The sequence below is a fragment of the Panthera onca genome, chromosome A1, assembly GCF_046562875.1.
Source record: "Panthera onca isolate mPanOnc1 chromosome A1, mPanOnc1 haplotype 2, whole genome shotgun sequence".
Taxonomy (NCBI): domain Eukaryota; kingdom Metazoa; phylum Chordata; class Mammalia; order Carnivora; family Felidae; genus Panthera; species Panthera onca.
Genome location: NC_138339.1, coordinates 116,587,576 through 116,615,512, shown reverse-complemented (window position 1 = coordinate 116,615,512; position 27,937 = coordinate 116,587,576). Strand labels below are relative to the sequence as shown.

Sequence of the window (27,937 nt, the reverse complement as noted above, 5' to 3'; positions counted from 1 at the left end):
AAGACAAGCCATCAGGTACTATTAAGAGAAAAACAATCTTTAAAGTAGAAGAACTCTCCCTTTGGACTATCTTTAGATGGAAGAGTAGAATAAGAAAAATTGTAATTATAGTTGGGTTTGAATACGAGCTCTCCCAACTGGGAGATCCTGACACACTATGCTTCAGTAAGAAAAATGGGGATAATAATTTTTCAGTCTGAAAAATGGGGATGATAAAGGCTATTTATTTCTCAGGGTTCTTTGACAATTCTACAGAATACTAGATCTGAAGTATTTATGTCAGTGCAGGGCATACGGCTGGTCCTCATTTAACTGTGGATTCCTAATATTAATTCTGAGCAACCATACAGAGCTACTTAAGAGAACACTGGTGACTGGGGGCACCTGGGTGGCTCACTCAGTTAAGCCTCTGACTCTTGATTTCAGCTCAGGTCATGATCTCATGGTTCGTGAGTTCGAGCCCCCCATGGGGTTCTGGGATGACAGTGCGGACCCTGCTTGGGATTCTCTCTCTCTGCCCCTCCCCTGCTTGCGCTTTCTCTCTCTCTCTCTCTCTCTCTCTCTCTCTCTCTCTCTCTCTCTCTCACATAAATAAACTTAAAAAAAAAAAAAAACAAGATGACTTGGTAACTGAATACACTGGGACTTGGGCTCAGGAGGGAAGAGTGAACCCCGCTACACTCTCTTCCTGCTCTTGTACTCTCAACTCCTTCCCCGAGAAGAACAGGTCCTGGGATGTTTACTGGCTTCCACATCAGGAGTCAAGGTTTCAACATGGGAACAAGGCCACCCTGCTACCTGGGAGACACAGCTGTACAAGCTCTTTGTGCGAGACCACTATGAGCCAGAAGGCCAAGGGTGAGGAATCTTTCTCCATGGGTTTAAAATAAGACCCAGCACGTAGCTGAAACACCCTGTCCTCGAGACCCTCGGGCAATCCTGAGAATAGCTCCGAGGGAGGATGTAGCCAGGAGCCAAAGGCCTGAGAGAGGGAGTGTGGTAGAGAGAGGGAGTCTTGGAGAAATGGTAGAGGTGTTCCCCATGCATTTTGCTTTTTCTTCCTTTTTTTTTTTTTTTTTTTTTTGCCTTTCTCCAAGAATGGGTAAGGAAGATTGGGCTGCTTTCCTGGTTCTCGCCCAGTGACTCACACCCTGTGGAGCAACCACACCATGTCATGTTGAGACATTTAAAAGCAGGGAAAGAAAAACAGCAGGCTTACTGTGAGCAGGGTATGGCAGGAGATGCCCCAGAATGTGCTAGCAACAAAGACTGTCTAGACAAGTAGGAAGAATCCCCCCACCCACCCCGCCCCAGAAGAAAAGGGTGCCCTTTTCCGGAAAGGCAGACGACTGAACACTCAGCTGTCAGAGTCGGTGGGACTATTTTTAGCCACCCCAGCCACTTACATGCAGAATTTGGTAGATGAGCACCCCCAGACTGGCTCTCCATTACAGTGGTAATGATCATACACAGGGGCCTAGTAAATCTTCTCTCCCAGCGAAACACAGGGCCCTACACCTGCAGGCTCTCAACCACACTCTATTCTCAAGTGAGCCCATTAGTGTGTCACTGGAGACCAGAACAAAAGCATAAAAGAAAGCTCTGAAGTGACAGTAAACTTCTGCTTAGCACCAGATGAGCAAATGAAGCCCAAGTTAACAGCAATGGAGGAAAGCAGCCCAAGTCGGAAGGAGGTGGGGACAAAGCCCTGGGGCATGAAGGGCCACCAGATGTGCTTTAGAGACCCATTCAGCCCCTTTCCCAAAATGACCTGTGCTAATCTGTATGGCTCAGGTGGTGGGACCCTGCCCCTGCACTCTGCCCTCAACCCTGGACAATCAATCACACCATCCCCAGAGCAGATACTGATTCAGGAACGGGCCGATGACCCAAGCCAAGGCAATCACAGTTTTCCTGGGCACTCTGGCTTGAGCTATTGGAAAAAATAGACTCTACTTCCTCATTATGCACCCCCCCGTCAAGTGTGGAGGACAACAGGTGCCTCTTAACATTTATTCTTGTCACTGTTCACACTAAATAGAAAGCCAACAGAGAGGAAAGCAGAGACAAGAGAGGAGGAACAGTGATAGAGCCCCAAATCACTGTTCAAACCCCTTGATCCAGCTATGCCTGAAACACTCCCAACCAATAATTTACTTTTGTTTAAGTCCATTTAAGTTGGATCTTTGACTTCTGCCCCCAGTATAATCTTGACTAGTGTGTCCATTTATAAAGCTCAGATAACATGAACTGACAATGAAGGATCAAAGGGAGGAAGAAAGATGCGCCAAGTCTCAAAGAAGTGATTGAAGCTGTCCTATCTCGGACAAAGCACTCACCCTTCCTAAGCCTAGTTAACTCATCTGACAAGCAGGAGCAATGCCAGGGGCCTGCCATCCACACAGGATGCCAAAAAGATCACCTGGGCTAACTTGGAGGAAGGGTTTCCCAGACAGCGCGGCAATGAGCAAAACAGGCGCTGTTTGTACAGAACAGCTGGGGAGCTGGGGCGGAGGGGAGGTGGAGGGGAGCCACACGACTGGTTCCGAGCTCTTGGGAGCACCAATCACCTTTTTTCCTGGCTTGGGAGATGATGTCAGCCGCACTCTTGCTCATGACCTTTGTGACGTAGAGTGGACAGTTGGTTTGGCTGGCGATGGTGATGGCACGGAACACAGCCTCAGCTTCCAGCTGCAAAAAGAAGTCCCAGGAGTCAAGACAAGCATGAGCCTCCCGGAGAGCCACTCCCCTGCCTCCACAAACTGAGCCGGTAGTGCAGCACAGTGCTTGAAAGCCTACAAGATCTGGAGTGAGAGTCCTTGGATCCAAAGCTGGGGCGATTCACTTGGCTACTCAGAGCCTCGCCCTCACTTCCCTTGGATGGTTCTCTCTCTCCCTGTGATTATCCCAACGTCTGCCTGTGATGGAAGCCTTTGCTCCCCAATCTTCCCAGGTAGATTCTCCGGCAAAACACAATCCCAACACCAATATGTCAGCATTAACCAGTAAAGACAATTAGACATCAATCCTTTCCTGCAGCAACGGGTGGTCAGCGATGGCAATCCCAGAAGGCATTTCTTACACTAGTAATTCCCAGGCTTCTCAGCAAAGACTTCTCTTATTATCTATTTCTTCCATCCCACCCGAAAGTAGAATCTATGTGTTCACATGTGCTAACCAACTCGGCTGAATTTTTTCAGGAAGAAATAATGAGTCTCCCCTTACTTTATCAACAAAGCAGGGTCTTTAGAGCTCAGGCTCGCTCAAATGGCCTGGGTTGGAGTTCTGGTTCTGCCAGCTAGAAGCTGGGTGACCTGAGGTACGTTACACAACCTCCCCAAATCTCAGTTTCCAGTCTACCAAGGGGGAAGAGTGACAGGACCTGGCACACAGGGCCGTTGTGACAATTATGGGTTCATCCTTTAAGGCAACTGCCCCACTCCTGGTCCTCACAGGCTGGCTACTGGTCTTACTGCCGATCACATCCCTACGGGGCTGAGAAAGCCTGTGTTGCTGCCCAAAGCCCAACTCAGTCCTATTCAGCCCGCAGCAGAGACACTAGTGTTCTCCCATTCAATCAGCAGCAGCTCCTTTGGATGGATATGACATTCTGGTTAGCCTAGGCAGCCCATCACTTTTAAAAATACCAAAAATAGCTTGCAGATGCCCGGTGCTTGCATAATGTAAACCAGCCACTGCCCTTGGTGGGTGCGGCTCAGCCGACAGACTCTAAAACTTGGCAGGGCCCTGCTGGCGGCTCCCAAGCTGCCCTTTGTTCCAAAGGGATGAGCCCCTGGAGCCCCTGACCACAGGCGAATGTGGGCCATGTGGCCACCTCCCTGCATCGCCCAGACTTCTGGAGCAAACCTGGGTTCAGCTCTCTGCACAGCATCACTGGAGAAGGTGGCCGGGTGTGCTCTGCCTTGAAGAGGGGTAGGTCCCTCCTACGCCCATCCCACCCTCTTTACACCTGTGCTGACCACGCCACTCCCCACGCCCTCGGTCCTGGTACCCCTGATCCCGTGCCCTCGTGGCACGGCAGGTTTCCAGGACCTTGACAGCATGACTATCTTTGGAAGGTTACATCACCCTCCAGCTTCACCCAAAAGGGTTTCCAGGATTGTCCAGATCTGCGGCAGAGAGGCTTTTTACTAAAAAGGAGACGGGAACAGGAGTGGGGGGGGGGGGGGGGGGAGGGGGGGTTGGAAAAACAAACCAGGGAACAAAAATAGACTTTGCTCAGAAATCCCCTGGCTGCTGCTACAGGAATCAATCTTGCCAGCAAATTGCTACAATGACCAGCATTTAAGAAAAGTTTCACCAACAGTGCTAATCACCCTGGCGCTACTCACAACATGTAAACAGCTTTCCAATCCTTCACATGGAAGGAGCCAGTGGCTTAACCTCTCTGAGCTTCAGTTTCTTCCACCAGCAACACTACCAACTGCCCAGAGCAGCAGCAAGGACAACTGAGGTAATCAGCACAGTTCTAGGTATAAGCTAGGGCTCCATAGAAAGGACCCATAATACATATTATGAAATAGGTATAAATTATTTTAACTGGGAAATGATATCATTAGACACAGAGGAGTTTCTGGGGTTCTGACAGTGCTCTGCTTCTCCAAGTAGGTGCTGGTTACACAAGTGTATTCGGCTTATGAAAACCCCTTGTATCTTTATGATTGGGGCACTTTTCTGTATGTGTGTTACATTTTCATTTTATAAAGCCTCTAGAAGAGATGGGCAACAGGGATACACGGACGTCTGGTTCTGCCTCCTCTTACCTGCTGTAGAGTGTGGGGCTGGGGATAACAAAGCAAGAGCCAGGCTCCCTTCACTCACACAGAGGGCTCTCAACACACCCCAGGTGCCAACCCCAGGCTGGCCTCCCAAAGCCAATATGCTGTCAGCCACACGGCAGCCAAGTCCCCACTCTGTGTCCTGTGTCAGCAGCAGAAGCTGCCGACATCCCAAACACATGCAATCAGCCACTAGTGACCTTTTATTCACTCGTCAGGGGCTAAGAAGTCACTATTCATCACCCATCTTACACGTGGGAAACTCCCATACCTGGACTTCATCACACAAAGCGACAGACATAATGTCTGTGAGACGCCCACTCCCCCTACTATCCATATCGCTAATATTTTATTTTGCAGGACTCAGAATATAACATGGACATGTCTTTAAGAGTCACACTGATTAAGAAAGGATTTGGGGATTTACCTCTCCAGCTGAATAACTGTGGAGTACACTCCAACCTGTGTTATCTTTAGAGAGATTAGGGATCAGAAGTAAACATTTCCCTTACATTCCTTTTCTCAGAGTCCCCTGAGTTGGGTCAGTCAGAAGCGGTCTTTGGAAAAAAGGTTCCGGGATTGCTATCTGGTATTCAGAGACTCTCACCTTCCAGCAATACTTGCTCATACACCGTGTGCACATGTGCCTAGGAAAGGCGGGCTGAACACAAACCCTCAAATGAGCAGCGGCCATAAGCCGGGCTGCTGGGTATTGCAGTAAGAGGAGTCTCCCAGAAGATGCTGGAAAGCAGAGCACCTGCCCCTCCTCCATCCCCCAGACCCCCTGCAACTCACCTCCTCTGGTCTGCTCAGCACATGGCCTTCCGGACCAGTTATCCCCATTTCCAACATCCGGGTTTGCTCCTACAATGAGACAAGAACACAGACCAGTTTTGAGATAAGCTCCACTGAGGTCTAGAAAAGCTGTGCTGGTGTATTTTAATCTGAAGAAGTGTTCAAGGGAACAAAAAGAATAAAATGCGTATGTTGAATACATTTGTTAATGCTCTATCTGGAATTGTGAAATAGGGTCAAGTCTTAAATAAGAGGAGAAAAAAATCATTTAAGGGTGGCTTTTTTAAATTAAAAGGATGGCAGTCTGTTAGAGGATGATTTTTTTTTTTTCTACATGACACATCAAAAGTCACACCAGCTCACTTACTGCTGACAGTTTCATGCTGTGTCTCCCAAGGTCTGGTACACCTACCACCTACATCAGAATCCCCTGGGTTGCCTTTCCTGGCTGAGCAGCTCTGTGGTCCTCTCCAAGTCAAAATACAGAGGCTAAATTCTAGGAATCTGCACTGTAACAAAGCCCCGAGGCTATTTTGTGGTTTGAATTTATGGCTGAAGTAAATGGACTCAGAATTTAACCAGACAAAATAATGCCTCCAAACAGCATTAACTGAGTTACTCTTTGGGTCAGATTCTATTTAATTAGGTTGTTTTGTGGCAGAACTGCCCACCCCTCACAGCTAATGGCTAAATTCTTCAGACTTCTGGCCAGCTTTCTGGAAGAAGCAGGTGGCTGGGCAGTGAGCACACACGTGGGCTAATTGGAACTGGCAGAAATCCTAAGCCTCCATATCTGCAGTTTGGCTGGCCTTTGCTCCCAAAATGTTAAGGCCAATTCCAATGAAACCCTGCCCTGGCAGGGAGGGAGAGGGAGGACAGAGAGTGAAGGGAACGAAACCTTGTTTCACTTTGAAACTATGAGATGTTTAGAAGGGAAGGGATTCCTTCTTTCTGGAAAAGAAAATCTAGTTTTTCTTGGTTTTGTTTTGTTTTGTTTTTTTTGTTTTGTTTAGTTTTGCTTTGAGTAATATAAATTTTGCTTAAGGTATAGGAAGAAAGACGCATATCGTATATTCCAAGCTGCTGTGAGCAGTGAAATGGTCACAGTGTCCAGCTATGCAGGATTAGAACAAAGGCCAGAGGCTGATTTTTACAGCCAAGTTCACTTTTCATTCTTACTGTTCCATTTATGGAGCCTTAGACCGAATACGATTTCTTCTGAACGCTGGTGAGTTTCCACCCTGCTTTGCCTCCTCAAGTCACACAAAGGTTGAGGTGTCCAACCAAAGCTTCTCCTGTCTCATAGGACGCTCATGTTCAAGAGGGCTGGGATGACACACGGGAGGAAGCTTGCTCCAGAGGTGGTTTCCAAGCACATTCAAATCATCAGGGGAACTTTTTCAAATTATGCTTGCCTGAAGTTTATTACTGACCCCCTAAATCAGAATCTCTGGAAGTTGGAGAATCTCAGGAATCCCTAAGCTCCACAGGTGATTTCAATGCACTACTCATGCTGGGAAGTCCATTCTTTTTTTTTTTTTTTTTTTTTTTTTTTTAACATTTATTTATTTTTTGAGAGACAGAGAGAGACAGAGTGCAAGCAGAGAAGGGGTAGAGAGAGAGGGAGTCCCGGAATCCAAAGTAGGCTCCAGGCTCTGAGCTGTCAGCACAGAGCCTGACGTGGGGTTCGAACTGACGAACCTGAGCCGAAGTTGGAGGCTTAACCGACTGAGCCACCCAGGTGCCCCTGAGACGTCCTATTCTTAAACGCCAGGGTGTTCCTAGAGATGGGAGGTTAGGAAGGGCATGCAAAGACCCAGTGAAGCCAGCTCACCTGGGTGCAGGAGCAGTGGGCTCCTTGGGGCACTGATCATTGCTGTAATCACATCACGGTTTGGGGCAGGATACAATTTTGGTTTACTTCATGAGGAAAGGGACCCTGTCATTTTCATCTTCCCTCCCCAAGGCTTGGCACATAGTAGGTGCTCAATAAATACTGTCTGATGACGAGCTCAAGATGCTGTGCTCTCAGAATGCCCTGCCAGCCTGAAACTGTTGAAAATGTCCATCGTGGGTATCCTTGAGAGAGATTTCTTCTCGCTCTTTGGTGACATTTGCCTAAACTCTGAGTACAGCAGCTGCCTTCATTTAGACAACGTGATAAAATCTTTCGGCTCCACCTCCATGTAATAAACACACACAAGAAACTCATCCAAGTGGAAAAACGCCCTTATTCTTTCCCTGACTGAGAACAGATCTTTCACAAGGTAGGGAAGAGTGGGGGTGGGGGGAACCAGAAATATATCTGTGCTGTGGAGCCACAAGAGGAAGCTGGACGAGGGGCTTAGCAATGGCAACCTGTCTGCCTCCACAGGGCTTAGAAGGAAGTAGCAGGGAGTTTGGTTTCTAGGGCATCTGGAGGGAGGGCTGGGGCCTCTGGCTGCTGCACTAAAAACGCGGAGAAAGAGGAGGAGTAACAGCCCTAACACGACCAGGATGCCTCCCACAGGCACTGGACCCTCTTTGGAAAATGATTTCATTATCTCTGGGTGTGTGGGAGACGTGGGAGAAGGCTGTCAGGGACCTGACTAATTAATCTCCTTGGTCAGCAAGAGGAAACGACACATTCAGCTCACCTCCTCCACTGGTGAGACAACATCCAGCGTCTGCAATGGTAACAGCTGGAGCCCGGCTCTGTGGGGACGCTGCCTCGCGGAGGGCCTGCAGCCGGACCGGGGGAGCAAAGCGCCCAGGACACCCCAACTCTGGGGGAGGATGCCCACTGACCCACCCTTTGAGCTAAGATTTTCTTCCAGTTACTGGCTGTGATACCTGGGCCCGTGACTTGATCCTCTGAGCCCAATATGCTCATCTACAAAACCAGGCAGATAGCAGCCATCTTTCAAGCGTGCAGGGCAGATCAAGTGAAAATGTGCTAGAGCACTTCCCAGTGCCTACTGTAGTCAGTGTTCGCCAGACGGTACCTGCTGCTGGAGGCCAGTGGGGCTGAGACAAAAGTCGGCCCCACACTGTTCCCACACCCCTGCTGACCACATTCACCAACTCTTGGGCAACTCTAAGGAATGCGTCTGTTGGGGGCTCACTTCAGTAGCGTCGTGCCTGGCACAAAATGCACAGGAAATACTCTTTGAAAGAATGAGTAATGGATTTTTCTGTGAAGGTTATTAAATGGACCGAGAGAGCTCCCACTCTTCTGGCTGCCTCCTCCTAGTGGGGGCCAATCTTGAATGCTTCTGACATCAACAAAACCCTGGCTAAGAGACATCTGTGCGTCCAGCCCATTAAGCGACCCAGGAGATGGAGAGAGTGCTTTCTGCTTCCTCACAAATGATCACTTTGGGCCTTGGGGCCTCACTTTCCTCACTCCTGCGTCGGGTTTCTCAGTCCAACTTCTAGGAAACCAGTGGGGCATCTGATCCCCACAGACCTACGTTCTTTATTATCTAAAGCCATGAGTTCCGCAGTCCTGGATGAGATTTCTGAGACGTGCTGCCTTTCGGTTTTTCTCTGGGGCAGAGAATGTCACGTAGCTTGGACTCACTTCGAAAAGAGAATCAGCCATGCTCTCCCACTTAAATGGTCCAATTTGAAAACCTCTCCCGCGATGCCTTTTCTGATTCCCCAGTATGGCCAGATGGCTCCCTGTTTTAGAGTGGCCTCCCCTTTCTCCCTCAACTTGTCTTCATTCCACCTTTTTCCCTCCTCCTAGATTGGGAGGTTGTTGGGGCAGGTTCTGTTTTTAGCACAGTGTTTATGAGCGTGCCTTGCACAATTAAGAGCTCAAGCAATACTGAAGGAATGAGGAGAGAGATGGGCTGAAGACCAGAGCTCATGCAGACAGCGTGCTCCGGGGAGCTGCTCAACATCACCTGGGCAATGATATCCCCGTTCTCAGCATGAACTTGCGCAATGGCTCCCAGCTCTCCCAGACAGGTGAAGATCTCGTACAGCTGCAAGAGAAAGGACTCGTTGTCACCTTCACAAGCCATGGATGCTTCCAGCAACTTCACACAAGGGTCACTCACTAGAGCCATAAATAAACCAAATGAGGAGAACCAGAGGAAACCAGCGATTAGAGCGAGAAATACAGACTAAAATATGCATGACCAAAGAGTGCGAGTCCAAAGGAACTCTAGGAAACCGTCTATACAAAGAACGTGTCATGTCTCCTCGGCAGACAGGGCGAACGTGTAACAAAGTGCTGTCGAGGCTTTAACTCTGCCTCCAGCACACATTTTTAATGGTATAATTTCCCATTTTGCTGAGATAGACCTTCACTATTCTTCTCCACAAGTGCTCCTGAAAGCTGCTACAGCCTGGCCAGGAGTTAAAGCGAAAGCTGAAACCCCTATTTCTTAACCCATCAAGGCAGACCTCCCTTCACCTCCCAACCAGGAGGCATGGGAACTAACTTCTTGCATTTCCTCTGAAAACGTGAGATTCGTCTAAAACCAACACAGGCCACGAGAATGCCTTTGGGAGAGTCACGGGCAAGCTATTACCCCAAACAGCAGAAACCCCTCCTTAACCCCTCCTGTGTCTTGCAGGATATAGCACCTCACACTTGTGCTGAGCTCCTGTGGGGCTTAGGGCTTCTTTGGTAGACACAGATTTTGGCATACCCTTCCTCCCATCCTTTGGAGAAAGCTGCTGCCAGGGGAAATTCTAGGTCCTGGTCTGCCCTGCCATGGGCACCCTGCCTGTTACCTTATTTATTCACAGTGCCATGGACTGTGAGGGCTCTAAGAAGCACTCTGGCCCAGCAGTCTCCCACAGCGACCACAGTGACTAATGCTCAAAGAGCCAAGGTCATAGCAACAATAGGAAACCCATCCAGATACCCCAAACCACACAGCAATGGCTTGTTACCTCTGTGTTGGACACTTGATACAAATCCTTATAGGCCATGTAAACCATGAAGGAGTTAACCCCTGCAAGAGAGGGAAGGGAGGGAGAACAGGAGGAAGACAACATTAGCCCGAGCACTCTCTATCCTTTGCTGTCATCGCCCATGGGGCCCGACCGAGTGCATTATGGGCACCTGTCCAATATAAAGCAGATGCTTCCCATTCTCCATTCTCCCCGCACCTAGAAAAACAACAATGCCTACGTGGGGTCACAGCAGAACAGGCTCTTCTGTGCCTCTTTCTTGCCTTGCCCCCTAAACCCCATTCCCCTCCCCAGAGGGTCAGCAAGCTTGGCTGCTGCTCGAGGCAGTATTTTTCATTGAGAATCACTGTAGCACACGAGTCAGGCTCACACACTGCGGCTGTACCACATACTAGCTCAGCGAGCTGGGAATACCTCGCCTCTTGGTTTCCTCACCTGTAAAATGGAAAATTTACAATAGCCTGCTTCATAAGGCAGCTGGAAACGTTAAATGAGCCAACACATACCGAACTCTTAGCACCAGACCTGGCACATATTTGAGCTTCATTAATGGAGCTCCTGGGATTGGGTTTATTTCACTGCTTAATGAATGCCTGCTCTACACGAAGCCTGTGCCTGCTATTGCCTCTAAGACAGAGACCATGTCCTCGGGAAACTACAGAGCTGATGGGCAGAGGTCAAGGTCCACCTTATGCTTAAATATCCAAGTTGCAAGCGTTGCTAGGAAAGAGCTATTTAATTTTTCACCCCAAAGTAAACCATTAATGTAGTAATTTATATAAATAGGTGGGGCTAGGGAACAGAGAATCATTTTGAGGAAAGGAGGATAATTTTGGTCTCCAACCATTAGGGCCATCTCAGCCCACATTGTTCCAGGCCAAAAGTGGGTTGTAATTTGAGAACTTCCCGACCCAGAGTGGTTCAGCTCAGGGCAGCTTTTCCCAACACTACCCTTCCCATAAGCCTCTTTGTCATCCGCGGAATGACCCGGGCCCTTTGGCAGAGAAGTGGGTGTTAAGGCCGTTCCATTTTCTACCCCACTGGAGATGCCCAGAGTGAGAGGCATCACAAGAAAGAAGGGGGTTACTTCCACATCCTGTATCAGGAAGGTGTGAGCAGAGCTTGGGGGCGGGGTGAGGGGGGAGATGGAAAGAAAAACCTCATCCTCTGGGAACCCATCCTCTCCCCTCCAACCCGGAGCACACTCTCTTCCACTGCACTCGGCATCTGCATTAAGGCAGCTCACTGGTAATAGGATCACTAGGTTAGTGTTATAACAGTGTATGTTACTATGCTAGCATTCATTAGTACTAATATTGTAATATAATTAGTATGAGGCTAATACTATTACAACAATATTCTGCACCTTGCAGCATTTATCCTGTTCCTCTTTACTGGCCTGCTTCCTTTTGCCCTGAATGTTCAAGGGAGACCATTCCCATACTTCCCTAAATCCCCCAGGCGATGTGATGATGCCCAGCATATTGCATGTCTGTGCGCGTGTATGGGGGGCGGTGCGTGTATGTGAAATATCTGATGATCAAGGACAAGGAAACATAAGTCATGTGCTCACTGAGGGGACACACACACGTTTCCATGTCCTAAGCTCCTAGCCTGGGTAAGAACATATCTTCGCCCCCAGAAATGTCGCGGCCTTTTCTGAGGATGCCACTGTTTTAGAACAGTAGTGGTTTGATCTTTGCAGTGAAAGTTACAAAGGTCAAAAATTCCTGCTCTCATATTTAGTAGCTTTGTGACCTTCTGTAAGATGTTAGCCTCTCCTGGCCTCAGTTTCTTCCTCTGGAAAACAGGCAGGGCCGTGTGGAGGCGAAGGGCATAGACTTTGGGTATAGCTACTGCTTACTAGCTCTGTGAGCCTGGGCCACTTATTCTGAGCCTCAGGCTCTCCATCTGCAAAGTGAGGAGAAGAATCTTCTTTGTGGGGACCCTGCAGGGAGTAAGATGGCATACATAAACACAAGGTGCCTGGAACACAGCAGTCGCCTTGCCCCTAGCACCTAGCTCAAGGTTCCAGACTCCAAGCAAGGAGAAGGGGGGAGGGGTGCACAGGGGCTCACCTTTGTCCTTGATGAGGTTCTGCACCTCCTGCTTGACGCTGTCGTTCCAGTGGGTGATGTCCACGTGCAAGGCATAGTCACAGCAGCTCTTCCCATCTGCCCACTCTCGCCACTTCTCGTAGGCCTCGGTTAGGCTGGCCTCGGGCTCAGGCACCACGTGGTCAACTGAACGACAGAGGCCCCAGATGGGTAACTCACGGACCCAGCCGTTGCTCCCCTCTGAACAGGCCTGCTCCCGCGTGCTTAGCTAGGGCTGCAAAGCCTCCACTTCCTGAGCATGGAATTAACCTTAGAAAGTGTCCTCAGGCAGTTTCCAGATGGCTGATAATTGAACTGTCACTTACCCATGTTGCTCTTGGTCAAACTACTAGCCTCTCTAAACCTCGGTTTTTTTATCTTTGAAATGGGTGCTCAGGGAGATGGAGGATGGAGTGTCATAGTGCCTTCCTTCTAATTGTGCTATATGATTCAAAGGGAAAATGCATGAAAAGTATCTCACGTGATGCCTGGCACATAGTAAGTGCTCAATAAATGTCAATGAATGTCCACCATGTGCCATTATTGCCAGTATTACAGGAAGTCACTGCTAGTGAAGAAAGTCAGACTCCCTTCTACGGGTGGAAGGAGGGACTTCAAATTTATGTGAGGTAACAACACAGTGACATCCTTGTGCTCACCACCATAGGAAAGAGCCAGTATCGGGTAAGTGAACTTGAAGCTCCGCCCACAGATCTTATTTCCACACAAACATTTTGCCAAGAATAAGTTTTCTTTTGGAGCACCTAGGTGGCTCAGTCAGTTGAGCGTCTGAATCTTGATTTCAGCTCAGGTCATGATCCCAGGGTCGTGGGATCGAGTCCCGTGTCAGTCTCCATGCTGAGCTTAGAGACTGCTTAAGGTTCTCTATCTCTTTCTCTCTCTCCCTCTCCCCCTCTGCCCACTGTGCCCTCTCTCTCTCTAAAAATTAAAAAAGAAGTGTTCTTTGAGGCCCAAATCTGCTCCTACAATGTGTGCAACCTTGGACAGCAGTTTTAAAAATAATGACATTCACACCTGATGAGGATAACACAAAAGTGACACTCACAGCTCCCTTGGGGCAGTTGGGGGAAGTGCAAATTGCTACAACATTCCTGAGAACAATTTTGATATATACATCAAAAATCTGAGATTTTTCATAATTTAACTCAGTAATTATTCCTGGGCCTAAGAATTATTCCTAACAAAACATGGCTGTCTGCAAAATCTGAGCACTATAGATGTTTGCCACTGCAAATACTATTTAAATGTTTATAAAAGTGAAAAACTGGAAATCACCAAAATCTTTAACAATAGAGAAGTTCAGCTAAATAATAAACATACCTTCCTAAAATGGATGATTAGGCACCTATTTTAAATGCTCCAGTGGAATAAAATTAAATGAATGGAAAGACACTCGTGACATGGTTATTTAGTGAAACGGTGGATTAAAACACCACTAAAACACAGTATGTCTATTAGGGTCTATTTTTGATAAATAGGAAGAAAACTACAGCCACACTCTGACAGTGATGTGAGCTTTATAGGTTTGCTTTTCCTGCTGCATATCTACAGTTTTTAAATTATCTACAAAGAACACGTACAGTTTTGTGTCTCTTTGTATGGTTTTCTCTCAACACCCACAACTCTGACTTTCCCCCCCTCCCTCCCTCACATTGAGGACCAAGCACAACACATGTTCCCAGGACAGTGAACAGGTCCAACACCTTGTCCGACGGCAGAAAGCCAAACCAACATCTCTGGTGTCCCCAGCCTCCTACCACAAGCAGCCCACGTGTGCTTATCAGAAAGCAAACGCGAGGAGCTGCATTACTGAGGTGTGCACCGGGGCCTCTATGGGCAGGCGGCTGCAGGGAAGGCAGCTGGCTTCCTCCCTTCAGCTGGAGAAAAGCTTTGGTCTCCCTGAATTGCACCTTTTATGGCCTTGAGGCAGTTTTCCTGGGCTTCCACACCCAACTAGCTGAAGCTCACCCAGCTGGTGCTCCCATCAAAAGGAGGCAAAAGACAATGAATAAACTCTACAGCTCAGGCTGTTCTGTGTTCTTGGATGGATGTATACGGTGTTAAAATAAACAGTGCTCTTGCTGACCAAGTTTAGGGCCGAGCCTGGGATGGGACCCACTTCCCTGGGATTCCTTTGGGACAAGAAGGACTGCCCTGGAATGCTATGTGTTCAGTCATGCAATGGCATGCAACATCCTAGGTTTCTCTGGAATTGCAACTGTTCCCAGAAAAAAAAAAAAAAAAAAAAAAAAAGACAAAACAGAAACAAAAAACAAAGGAAACCACCCCCACAGCTTGCCTAATCTTAAGATACGAATTGGTCAAAACCCAGTGCAGACCAGATAACAGTAAATGGCAATGAACCTCCTGATTTCTCCAGAACCACAGGTCTCCATTATCTTTCCCTCTCTGGGATGCTTAGCCCTGTTCACACTGCTCTGCCTGTGCTCTCTGCCCCCTCCTGCCTCAAGCCCAAGTGGGAAGTTCTGAAATAACATTTTGCCCATCTCTGCACTTTTGCCCCTCAGACTGTTCCCAGTGTCTGGCCCAGAGAGAAGTGCTGATTCCCCACCCACTGCACACCCACACCCTGCTCTGAGGCAGACAAGAGAGGACAGCTGCCTTCATGGCCAGGAGCCTCATGAATCTCCTCTATCCAATTTCAGTGACCTGCCAGCATCCTCACTACCATCTGCTTTCCTCGGGTCCCATCAGGCAGATGGCCAATGCTCTGAATTGACATGTGTACGAGCTATGGCCAGAGAGCAACAAGGGTTAACACGTTAGTTAAACAGTCACTCGTCGGGACCAGGAGTGTGGAGGATTGGGCGGCTTACTGATCATGGTGGTGCCCCCCGCTAAGGCAGCCTTCGTCCCTTGGAAGAAGTCATCCACTGTGGTCATTCCTTTGTATGGCATCTGGAAGTGAGTGTGGACATCGATGCCTCCCGGGATCACCATCTTCCCATTGGCCTCGATGGTCTTCACTCCTCCAGGGACAATCAGATTGTCTCCAATTTGCCTGGTGAGACAGTAAAGCAACTGACGATTTCAAAGAAGCAACTCTGAAGACAAACACAGTACTGAGAGGATTTGAGACACTGTAACTTATATTTATCAGAGTGATCTTTGCAAGTGATTCACGAGCCTCACAATCTAGAAACCAAGCAAGACAGGCATACACTCAGAAAACAACTTTTACAGACTCAAAACAAGCTGATCTGCTTTTTGGTGGAGACATGCTTCTTGGCTTGTACTGCAACCCCAGCACTTGGCAGGGTCTGCAATATAGAATGTGAAATAAACATTTTATTATTATTTTTTTAATTTTCTTAATGTTTACTTATTTATTTTTGAGTGAGAAACAGTGTGTGAGCGGGGGAGGGGCATAGAGAGAGGGAGAAGCAGAATCTGAAGCAGGCTCCAGGCTCTGAGCTGTCAGCACAGAGCCTGATGCAGGGCTCGAACCCACAAACAGCGAGATCATGAGCTGAGCTGAAGTCAGATGTCCAACCGAATCACCCATGCACCCCATAAATATATTTCTTTTAAATAGAGGTGTTTTTGTACCCCTTTCATTGTGTTCTTTATTTTCGTGAAGGATGAAGAGTAACATTTGGAAAAACAAATAAGGAACCATTAGGAGAGACTGAAGGAGGTCATGAATCATTTAAAGAATACGTATGTGAAGTTAGCTATCCTCGAAGTGAGTCCATCCGTGCTCCTAACAAGAAGAATCTGAGTGGGTCATTTTACACCTCATTCTTCACTCCCAAGTCCACCCTTCCCCCTGATAATTAATCTGTCAGTCACAGCCAAGGGCAGGTTTGAAAGGAGGAAGCCAAAGACACAGACACCCAGCTGGTGGGCAGGATCTTGGCAGAAGCTTCGAGGCCAGGAAGGTGATAAGGACAACCTCTACAGATACACCTTTGCCCATGAAGCTTCAGCGAATCCCCGGGAAGAAGAATGGGGGACTCAGGTGGGAAGGAAGCTGATGAGTACTCCAGAGACACAGTACCTACACAAGGTAAGTAACTAAGACACCTACTCCTGGCAAAATGTTATCTTATGGACCATCCAGTGTTGCTTGGTTTACATGTGATTTCACACTGTTGATTTAAATGGCCAGTTCACCAAAAAAAAAAAAAAAAAAAAAGAGGCACCTGGGTGCTTTAGTTGGCTGAGCGTCCGACTTTGGCTCAGGTCACAATCTCACAGTCCATGAGTCTGAGCCCCCCCATCGGGCTCTGTGCTGACAGCTCAGAGCCTGAAGCCTGCTTCGGATTCTGTGTCTCCCTCTCTCTCTACCCTTTGCCTGCTCGTGCTCTCTCTCTCTCTCTCTCTCTCTCTCAAAAATAAATAAACATTAAAAAAAATTTTAAATGACCAGTTAATTCTAGGTAGACTTAAAAGTCTCAAGCCCTGACGTTATTAATACCCACATCCTACCTTGGGGAGACATGTACCTCACTACCAGTGGCATAAATACATTCCCCTTTTGTGCATAGCCAGCCAAGACAGACACTCTCTCGGGATAGTAAGAAGTCCACCACTGGCCTGCCAAAATCTAAGTTCTGCAACTAAAATAAAGTATTCCTGACATCTCTAAGAGTTCAACTTCACCACATCCCCATCGGGCCATTCCAGAGACACCACAATTCAAAACACACTGTGGAAAAAATGTAGCCTCTGATTGTAACTCCATTATAGTCCAGATACTGGCCATTGTCTTCCCATTTTCCTCCCTCCCCGATTTCCCTCTGAGGCAAATTGAGAACAAAAGGCATGAAGAGTTAGCTGTCCAGCCCGTGTGTGTATATATTCATGTTTCCACCAGTTTTGAGCACTTGTAATACCATGTCTGAATCAGAAATGCCTTCTTCCTTTTCTCCACTGAGTCACTCAAGGTCACATTAATCCTTGAAGGCTTGGCTTGTATCTCCCCACCTTGCTCAAATCCCTACTGACAGCCAGCCAGGTCTAATAATTAAGAGTGTAGATGTGCCCTGGATGTAGACTGTCTGGGTTCACAATCCTGGCTCTGTTAGTTACTAGCTTTATGACCTTGGCCAAGTTGCTTAACCTCACCATGTCTTGATTCCTTCATTTGTGAGATGTAAAAAAAACACTTCCTCCATAGGTTTGTCATGTAGATTAAGTGTTAATATGTGTTAAGCCCATAGCGTACTGCTAGGCACAGAAGTCAATAAGCATCAGCTATTATAGTCAATAACCATACTAATCCCACATAGCCCTCTCCCTGAATCTCATCTACTCTGTTACTTTAATACTTGTTACTGATATTATCAGGTAATGTTATGCCTTTTTCATAAATACAGATATCTCCCTCAGTTCCCCTAAAAGAATGTGGGGTTCCTAGGGGAAGATGTGGGTCTCAATGATATCCACCATAGCACGTGACATAGCACGTGTCCCATGCCTTAGACAACTACCTTGCACTCTCTCCGTAAATACTCAGATAGGCAAACAGCTATGTAACAACCATAGGGAATTACTTCTGCTTTTATGCTCTGTGATTTCAGAATGTTTTTGAGGATCTATAAAATTTCAGGATTGGATGAAGAACACGTTAATCCACCCTTCGCTCCACCCCCAACACACACCTCTGATGGTTACATCCCTTCTAGAACATTCTTGGCAAGCAGCCTTCTAGGCTATTCTAACAGAGATGGCAAAGAGGATTTACATATTCAACTCCAATAGTAGCTGCCTGAGTCACTGTGTGAAGATGGGTTCTGAGCCTGTATTTAAGGCTCAACTGTGAAAAGTTCTGTGATCAATTAGTGATGCCCGTCATGAGCTCTGGCATGAGGAAGCAACATTAGGTACTATGTTTATTTCCATCTCTGAAAATCTCTACATCAGGGAACCTGCTATCTCCAAAGAGAGTCAACTATATACAATAATTTTTTAGCAAGTGGCACCTAAGTGGCTCAGTTGATTGAGTGACCAACTCTTGATTTTGGCTCAGGTCAAGATCCCAGGGTCATGGGATCAAGCCCCATACTGGGTTCCATGCTGAGCATAGAGTCTGCTTAAGATTCTCTCTCTCTCTCTCTCTCTCTCTCTCTCTCTCTCTCTCTCTCTCCCTGTGCCCCTCCCCTGCTCATGCTTTCTTTTCTAAAATAAATAAAATGAAAAAAAACTTTTTTAACTTTTTTAGTAAGAGAAAAATATGAAATCACTTATATTTTAAAGAAATTATTATCTCACATTGGTTAGCCTGCCTAGTATTTCCATCTGTCTTCTTTCTAATATGAAAAAGTGTCTTTGTCAGTAAGGCAACTAAACAAGAATATCTTCATTCATGCATTTGTTTATTCATTCATTCACTCATTCATTCATTCAATGTATTTGATGAATATATTAATCATTAGCAAGTGAATTACTCCCTGTGTTCCTCTTTCTCCTCATCTGAGAAAAAGGTAGTAACAGTACTTACTTTGTGGTATTGCTGGCAAACTCAATGAAGTAAGGCATGTCAACCATTTCACACAGTGCATGGCACATACTACATACTCAATCAAAGGTAGCTCTTTAGCCTCTACATGCTAAGTACTGGGTGAAATGCTCAGATACAGAGCTGAACAAGACGGGGTCCTTCCCCTTCAGGGCGCCGAACAGTGCCAGAAGTTCTGTGACTGATAAAAGCACAACAAGGTGTGTTGAGGCTCACTGAAAGGACACGAGCCTAGATTTGGGTTCTCATAAGGAATACCCACCCACAGAAAGTTATACCTCGGCCAAGTTTTCAAAGATAAGGAAGAGATCCGCTATAACCAGAATCTTAAACCAACCAAATAATGTAAAAATAAAACTGAGCAAGGCCAGGGGTGGCGAACAGGATGGCCTGTACCCACCAGTCTCAGACACTATCTTTTGTGTGTCTGGGGCATACCTTGCTTTACGTGAGGAAAGGCTGGTGTGTAGACCAAACCCCACTTTTTTCTTCCTGAAGTTCATTTGTTTATTTTGAGAGAGAGACAGAACCAGTGGCAGAGGGGCAGAGAGAAAGGGGACAGAGGATCATTCTGTAAGGTAAGTACACATCCCTAAAGTATCCATTTGAAAATCTTATCTGAGATGTATGTCCTATCTGTGCTCCAGCCACCTAAGCTCTACCTAAGTCAAGGTTCAGTTTAAATGCCTCTCCGGCCCTGCAAACCATCCTCTGAAGGGATTTCTCCTCTTGGTGCACTTCTGTATCACTTATCCTCACTTGAACTCTGATACCAATTACATAAGGCCTTATATTTTTAGGGGGCTGTAATTTTTGTGCACAGTTTTCACTGAACTTAAGGACAATGTCACATCTTCTGCTTCTCCAAGATGCACAGAGTGCCCGTCAATGTCACTTGCACAAAGGGGCCTACAGCATCATTTGGTTGACTGAATTCAGATTTTTCACTTCATTCGTGGAATTCAAATAAACTAAAGCCAGTTCCCATTTTAAGGGATTATGTGCATCCAGAACAAAGGGTTAAAATAAAGACTCAGTTTTAGGGGTGCTTGAGTGGTTCAGTCAGTTAAGTGTCTAACTCTTGATTTCGGCTCAGGTCACGATCGCACAGCTCGTGGGATAGAGCCCTATGTCAGGCTCTGCACTGACAGCACGGAGCCTGTTTGGGATTTTCTCTCTCCCTCTCTCTCTACCCCTCCTTTCCTCACTCTCTCTCTCTTCTCAAAATAAATAAATAAACAAACATTAATTTTTTTTAAATAAAGACTCATTTTTTAAGAAGAAATGAAACACAAAGAATCAAAGGTCTAGTAAGCAAAAAAGAAGGAAGCTTCTTTCCGAGCCTCTAATAAAGAGAGGAAGTACAAAAAGATAAAGATAAGGCTCTATATACGTACTTTATTAATCCATCTTCCATGTAAATGTCAGCATAAAAGGACTGATCATCGTTGACAATTCTGCCACCCTTGATAAGAAGACGGTCACTCTAGAAAAGAAGGAAAACATAAGTCAGTCTCACAGCTAGGAATTAAGAAGTCACACCTTCCAACCCAATTCACTATTGTAGAGGTCTAGGAGGAACACATTTACTTAAGACATCTGTGTGCTCAATGCACTTAGTGTTTGAACTGAGTATATTTGTTGGGGATCCAGTCTTTCATGTTTGCCTCTAATTCAAACTCCAGAGTTTCACCTCTTGCTTCTGCAACCTGCCACAGCCACATAGAAACAGAGCTGCTTGAGGAAAGACACTCTTTTATTATTTTCTCCGGCTCACTAAGCAGTAAATTTTAGAGTGGTATGTAACATACAACTCAGTGCCTGGCACCTTGTTGGCACTCAACAATGATTCTTGAAAATAGAACTTAGGATCATGCATACAATGAAATAGCCTTTAAAAGTCTTTATAATGACATGAGGGTCATATCATGTTACAATTCAGGATACATATACATGTATACACACACGCACATAAGGTTGTGGAATGTATAGGAAAAGCAGTGAAGGGAAAAAAGACAAAAACCTATGGTATTCTATAGTATTTAATCCAGGGTGGAGAAATTGTGCAGGATGCTCATTTGCTTCATGAAACTCTCACCTTTTCTGAAATGGTTCTGTTGCCTTTATTATGAGAAAAAAATGCTTTTCTTATAATTAAAGTCTTTTTAAAAACTGTAACTTAGATGAAGTTTGGATAAATGATCAAATTAGAAACAATGCAAATACACTTCAAGCTAGTTAAAAAAACACAAACATATATTTTATACATGTCAGGAGAGGGACAAATCAGTGTCAGCTTTTGTAACCACAGATGCCGTTAAATGAGTGAATGGTGCTTAGACTGTGGCATGAGGGGTGGATGCAGCTTCAGTGGGCTCCAGGGGGAGAAGAGAAATCTCAGGAGCCTGGCTAAGTGGGACTACAGCTTGAAAGAAGAATGGCACATTGCATTTTTTAAGAATTCAACTCACAGGCTTCAATTCTATCCATCCATCCATCCATTATTCATCCATCCATCTATCTACCCATCTATCCACCCATCCATCCATCCATCTATCCATCCATCCATCCATCCATCCATCCATCCATTATTCAGCCATCCATCCACATACCATCCATCCATCCACTCATCCAGCAAGCAGTTATCTAATATGAATGACTAAATACATTAGGAGGCTGCAATTATTGAGTCACACCATGCCGTTGCTTTTATAAAATCTAAACGGGATATCTGGCAATAAAGGACAAAGAAAGTCAACAAAACAAATAAAACAATAAAAATTGTATTAAGTGTCACAAAACATAGGGGAGTGGGCTTGTTTTAAACAGAGGCTGAAAGAGGCTCTTGCAGGGAAGATCACCTAGATGGGGTGACGATGGAGAACTGCAGGCTGAGGGAACAGCATGTGCAGAAGCCCTGCAGTAGAAATAGGTTTTCTTTGAAAGCCTGAAAAAGATCAGTGTCAAGACAGGGAGCTTAGGGATCAAGGAGGAAAGCGGCAGAGATGAAGGTGGCAAGGCAGGTAACTGGCTTTCAAAAAGGACATACGTTGTACGGGGAAGGAAGCCCCCAAAGACGCTGATTTCTAGCTTCGGAAAAAAAAAAAAAATGGTGTGAATAGGGCCAGAAAATGAGAACTGAGGCTAGGGCTGCACATGAGATATAGCAAAGTGCCCCTTCCAAGGTATTACAGGAGAGTAAGAAATTTCATCATGACAGACTGTCAGGGGAGAGGATCTGGAAGAGATATGGATCAATGAGGCACTTATAAAAATACCCACATATGCGGGGAAAATGTGCTAATGAAGTCAAATACAAATTCCTACCACACGTGACCCACGAGCCCCTCCTGATTTGGCAGTTAGCCAATATACCCACTCTCATTTCTATCATGTATGGCCTCGTGTTTCACACCACGGCAAACCAAGAGACATGTAGTTCTTGTCATGTAGCAGGCTCTCTGGGCACTAAGACTTTACAAAGAAGTTCCCTCCACTTTCCCGTATGTATTCATGTAGTTTCTGACAACCACGCCCTCCTCTGTCAAGCCTCCAGTCAAAGGGTTTCTCCTGTAGGATGCATTACCTGACTTGCGAGCAAATTCCACCTGCTCCCCTTGCAATTCAGTTCAGACAACTTTGTTGTTCTACAATAGTTGCTTGACTGTTCAACTGTCTCCCAACCAGACCAAAGACACTATAGTCTTGGAACCATGCATCTTTTGATCTTTTCACCTTCGTTCCTGGAGCCCATCCTAGACAGCTGTTAAATACTGGTAAAATGAATGGGTAAAGAGTGGGACACAGGAGGTCATATCATGTCTTTATGATGGAAAGGCCATCTGAGTCAGAAAACGATGTGATGTGACCAGAAAACTGGACTATCATTTTTACAGTAATTGCAAAATTATATGAGGCGGTCCCAGAGCTGTGCTTCCCAAACTAGGGTGCATATTAGAAAAATATATTCCCAGGGCCTGCTGCAGACCACCAGATCTGTACTTTATAAACTCCAGAAGTGGCTCGCACACAGCCATCAGCCAGCCCAACACCAAGTCAGAGAGGAGCACCAGAAACCATTGTTCTGTGTGTTCCAGGCACAGTTCTGTGCGTCTGGGAAGGCAGAAGAAGCTTCATAAAAACAGAACGCCTGGGTGGCTCAGTCAGTTAAGCGTCTGACTTCGGCTGAGGTCACAAGCTCACGGTTTGTGAGTTCAAGCCCCGTGTCGGACTCTGTGCTGACAGCGTGGAGCCTACTTGGGATTCTCTTCTCTCTCTCTGTCCCTCCCCAGCTCTCTCTATATCAAAAATTAATAAACATTAAAACAAATAGTCTTGGTAACTACAAGGTTTCCCTCTAACAGCTCAGTGCTTTTCTGATGTTCTTTATCTTGCTGGCAAAGAATTGAAGTAAGTTGCTGTTTGGAAAGGGGCCAGCTACCACCCATACTGAGCCCAGCTATGAAATATGACCATCCTCCTGCCTAGGGGAACATCCACCCTAGGGAACGACGGGCATGACCATTACTTCCTTCAACAAGCATCAGATGTTAGCAAAGGGGCGTGGTATCTCAGGCCCATGGTACATCAGGGGAATAGTAAGAGGTGATCCAAGTGGAATTAACATCATTGAAATGGCATCGCTGGAGACTCCTCAAATGCTAATTAGATAAACCTTCTCCAGCTCAATAATCCAGAATCTAAGTAAATAGAGCACAGAGATGAATTACAGGCCTCGTGTAGGTTTCAGAGATAGGACTAACAGGGCTCTTGCTCTATGGACTGCTTTAGTACTAATATTATTTGTTTTCATCATGCAGAGCAGAAATATCTAAACCTCAATTCACAGAGCTCAAACAAATGCTGCCCCTGGGGATCCTCAGCTTGTCCCCTACCTTTTATTAAAGTGGTAAATAAAACTACTTCATTCATTTAACTCTTGCCGTGCATGTGGGATCTGCCACAAAGGGTAGCTTAGGCAAAGTGTCATCAGACGCAGGAAAATCTGAAAGGCAAGTCCTGGGTTTGGCATTGAAAACAGCATCACTACTGACCATCCCCAGGTCATAGAAAACCAAACCTCACTGGGTACAAAGCATGCTTGTCTGTGAGCTCACAACCCAGCTCTACAGATTAACACAAGCTAGGCCTGAAAACCAACAAGACAAATCTGACATCTGTGATTAAAAGTCACCCTCGACGATGTTAGGACTGGTCAATGTGGTCCTGCGGGACTCTTCATTTTCTGTTCCCAGAGGCTGATGATGTCAAGCATCCATGAGGTGACACCAGAAGAGGTAAAACGGTCTAGTCTGGACATCCACCAACGTTTCTCATGTAATGATACATACAAAGAATGATGGTATTTTGAGAGCACACTGGGATAATCTGGAGGGTATATGGAAGCCAAAACAAAACTATTCAGAGCCTAAAATAACCGAGGACTCTGACTGCCTTGGGCCCTGCCCAGCTGCCAAGGGCTGGGTATGGTGAGCTCTTGAAGGCCAGTGGGGTGCAAGGCATAACAGCAGGCCAGGCTGGGCCTGGCTGGCTTCTCCTATCGCTAGGAGAATCAGGTAGACCAGTTAATGAGGTGTGTGATCTTGAGTCAGGACCTAACCCCTCAGAACTTTAGTTTTTATTAGCTCAGAGTAGATAATAATACCTAGCTCACCTCACAGCACAGCTGCCAGGAATAAATGGGGGGGGGGGGGGGTCGAGGGGTGGGAGTATGTGTCTGTGAGTGCATATACACGTATCAGATAGCCAACACACAGTAAACACGTCTACTAAATATTAGCTATATTGATTCTGCTCGTATTATTTACAGCATTTTTAAGTATTTTTAGAAGTCTAGAGGCACCTGGGTAGCTCAGCCCATTAAGCATCCGACTTCAGCTCCGGTCATGATCTCATGGTTTGTGACTTCGAGCCCCATGTCGGGCTTTGTGCTGACAGCTCAGAGCCTGGAGCCTGTTTCATATTCGGTCTCCTTCTCTCTCCACCCCTCCCCTGCTCGCTCGCTCTCTCTCTCTCTCTCTCTCAAAAGTATATAAACATTAAAAAATAAATAAATAAAATAAAATATTTTTAAAAGTCTTAAGAAGTATATTGGAAAGGGATTGTTCCCATTTTCCAAATGGGGAGATACACATAAAGGCAAGTGACTTTCTCCAAATGACAGAGTTGATTAGTTCCTGTCGGAAGCAAATCCAGGTCTCCTACCTCTGGACACTGGACAGATTTCTACCTGAGGCCACTGAACCACTTATTCTGAAACCTTATGACAAGTGGCTCATTCTGACAGAGCTCTCCTCATTGTTTGATACTGAATCTGACTGTTCCAGTGCTAAAACATCTGACCAGATCTCTGTGGCAGGTAACTTCAGGAATCGAAGAACTTTTAAGCCACTACTTATAAAAGTAGTGCATTAAACCTGCCCATTACAGCCTGAGTGTGTAATTTGTTACATTTTATATTACAGCAGCTTATTATAAAGGAGTCTCAAATACAATCCAGGGTAGCACCAGCCCTTCAAGTTTAACAAAGACCAATGTTTTTTCCTTTGCTAATGTATGATAATGATTTAAAAAATCAACCATAAAAAATTTGCAGTTTGTCAGAAAAAGGGAGGGAGGAGAAAGAGGGAGAGAAGGATGGAGGAAGGAGGAAGGAGAGAGAGAGGAGAAAATAAAGTCTGTAACAAAGGGTGTTGTTGAGAATGGCTGGACTCAGGGGAGCCTGGGTGGCTCAGTTGGTTAAGCATCCACTCTTGATTTCAGCTCAGGTTATGATCTCACAGTTTGTGAGTTTTAGCCCTGTGACGGGCTCTGCACTGGCAGCATGGAGTCTGCCTGGGATTCTCTCTCTCTGCCCCTCCCCTGTGTGCCCTCTCTCTCAAAATAAATAAACTTAAAAAAAAAAAAAAAAAGAATGGATGGATGGATGGATTCAAACTAGAACAGAATGAAAGAACAGAATCTTGAACTCAGGGCTACTGGAGATGTGGGTTCCCATTTTAGTTTTTCTCGGCTAATCTTCAAGTTAAAAGAACTTAAATCACTACCTCTGTCTGTCTGAGGTAATGAGAATATGCCTCCCAGAGAAACCAGAGCCCTCTGTGGACTTCTTCCCCATGAATAAGTCAGCCTGAGAACAGTACTTAAGACACATCTGTTCTATACTCTGCCGACATTCCAGCAGCTCAGAATAAAAACTATAATCCCAAGAACAGAAAAGGAGGATATAAAATGAAGACTGTCTTCCAAAATCAAATACTGTGTTACCTGTGTACAAATCACAAAGCACAGACTCTGACCCTCAGTGGGGACTCAAGATCCTTTTAAAGTCCAGAGGAAGGCGCAGGTGGTTATTCAAAATAAATTCCCATCTGGGTAATTAGATTTAACTCCCTAGAAACATTCCTACTCGTAAGAATACATGAGGATGGGTAGACTACATGGATGAAAACTTGTTTTTCTTCCCCAAAGCGGCATCATTCAAAGAGAGAAAGGGCATTCTAAGGTAGTCCAGTTGACACAATATAGTATTCAGGAAAGCATACCAAATAGGCTCCAGGAGACCAGAGTTCCCATCTTGGTTCTGCAGGATTGGGTGAGACACACAGAGGCCTGGACAAATGACTTCACTTCTCTGGGCTTCAGTCACCTCAAAGGGGACAATGATACCTTTCTCTCAGGGTGCTAGCTAGGATTATGGGGACACTATATGTACAGGGCTGAACTCTTAAATGCTTAATACATGTGAGCTACTATCTTTATTAGAACTGGCTACTGTAAAACTGCCCACTCACAAATACTCAGGAAGAAGTGAGCTAGCATTTTATTAATCAAAATATAACAGATCTTGCCATAAAGGGAATGCCAGAGACGCCAGTCTCCAGTCAACCCTCAGCAACTGTTCTCGGCTCCTGCCGCCAGCAGCCAAGCTCAGCCAAGACTTCTCCTTTTAAACTTCTCCCCCCGCCCAGAGGGCAAGTTCTCATGGCCCCTCCAGGTCATTCTTCCTCTGAAAATAAGCCTCCATGAGGATATAACAAACCACTTGCTCTTACGGCAAGATCTTAAACCTGCCCCCAAACCCACTCTCCCTGCTCAATGTATGGATCTGTTTCCTGGATCCTCAGTGACAAACATACCATTGAGACAGAGAGAAAGAGAAAGGTCCAGGAGAAAACAGACATACCAAAGAGCGACACAGTTTCATGATTCTGAGTCTGTATTGCAACTGAGCATAGTTTCACGGTGTCGGCTGCTCCAAACCTCTAGAGTGCTACAGACGAGTCTCACGTTCTTTCTCTCCTCACCCAAATGCATGCCCAGGTGTGCTAGACGGAGGTTAACCTGGGGCATTCCCTTCAAAACTGAGCCCACTAAGCAGAATTCATAACAAATGGGAAGCCCCATTTTCACTTTCTTTATTATGTTCAGTTTGGCCCTGGAGGGACAGAACCCAAGGCAAGGAAAGGCAGGAACACAGAAGAAACAGTAGCCATGGAGAGTATTAACCCAGGGTAGGGTGGCCACTCGGTCTTGGGAACTAAGAACTTCAAAGCCAGCTATGTGCATCCTTCCCTCCCCAGACCATGTTAACCGTCTTAAAGATGTTATTATCAAAGGGCCAGACAAGTTATGTAGCCTGCCCTGGGTGAGAATGGAGAGGGAGGTGAACTGTGGATGGTATCTTAATCCTAGCCCCCTGATAACAGTCTTTCCATCTGCAGCAGCATTCCAGACACATGTGAGCACAAGTGGATAACCAGGTTAGAAACGAGAGCAGGGGAGGGGAGGTGGACAGGAGGAGCCACAAG

General features: G+C 46.1%; 1 protein-coding gene across 2 annotated transcripts in view; it reads right to left on the bottom strand.

Moving 5' to 3' along the window:
• Positions 1–27,937, bottom strand: part of DPYSL3 (dihydropyrimidinase like 3) — a 113,944-nt gene that overhangs the window by 13,294 nt on the left and 72,713 nt on the right. For both annotated transcript variants that reach the window (XM_060635800.3, XM_060635802.3), the window contains exons 2-8: positions 20,504–20,592; positions 15,460–15,644; positions 12,584–12,748; positions 10,485–10,546; positions 9,485–9,565; positions 5,595–5,663; positions 2,571–2,691 (exon numbers count right to left, since the gene is read on the bottom strand). In XM_060635800.3, coding sequence (XP_060491783.1) covers positions 2,571–2,691; positions 5,595–5,663; positions 9,485–9,565; positions 10,485–10,546; positions 12,584–12,748; positions 15,460–15,644; positions 20,504–20,592 — 772 coding nt within the window. The remainder of the gene's footprint in view (positions 1–2,570; positions 2,692–5,594; positions 5,664–9,484; positions 9,566–10,484; positions 10,547–12,583; positions 12,749–15,459; positions 15,645–20,503; positions 20,593–27,937) is intronic.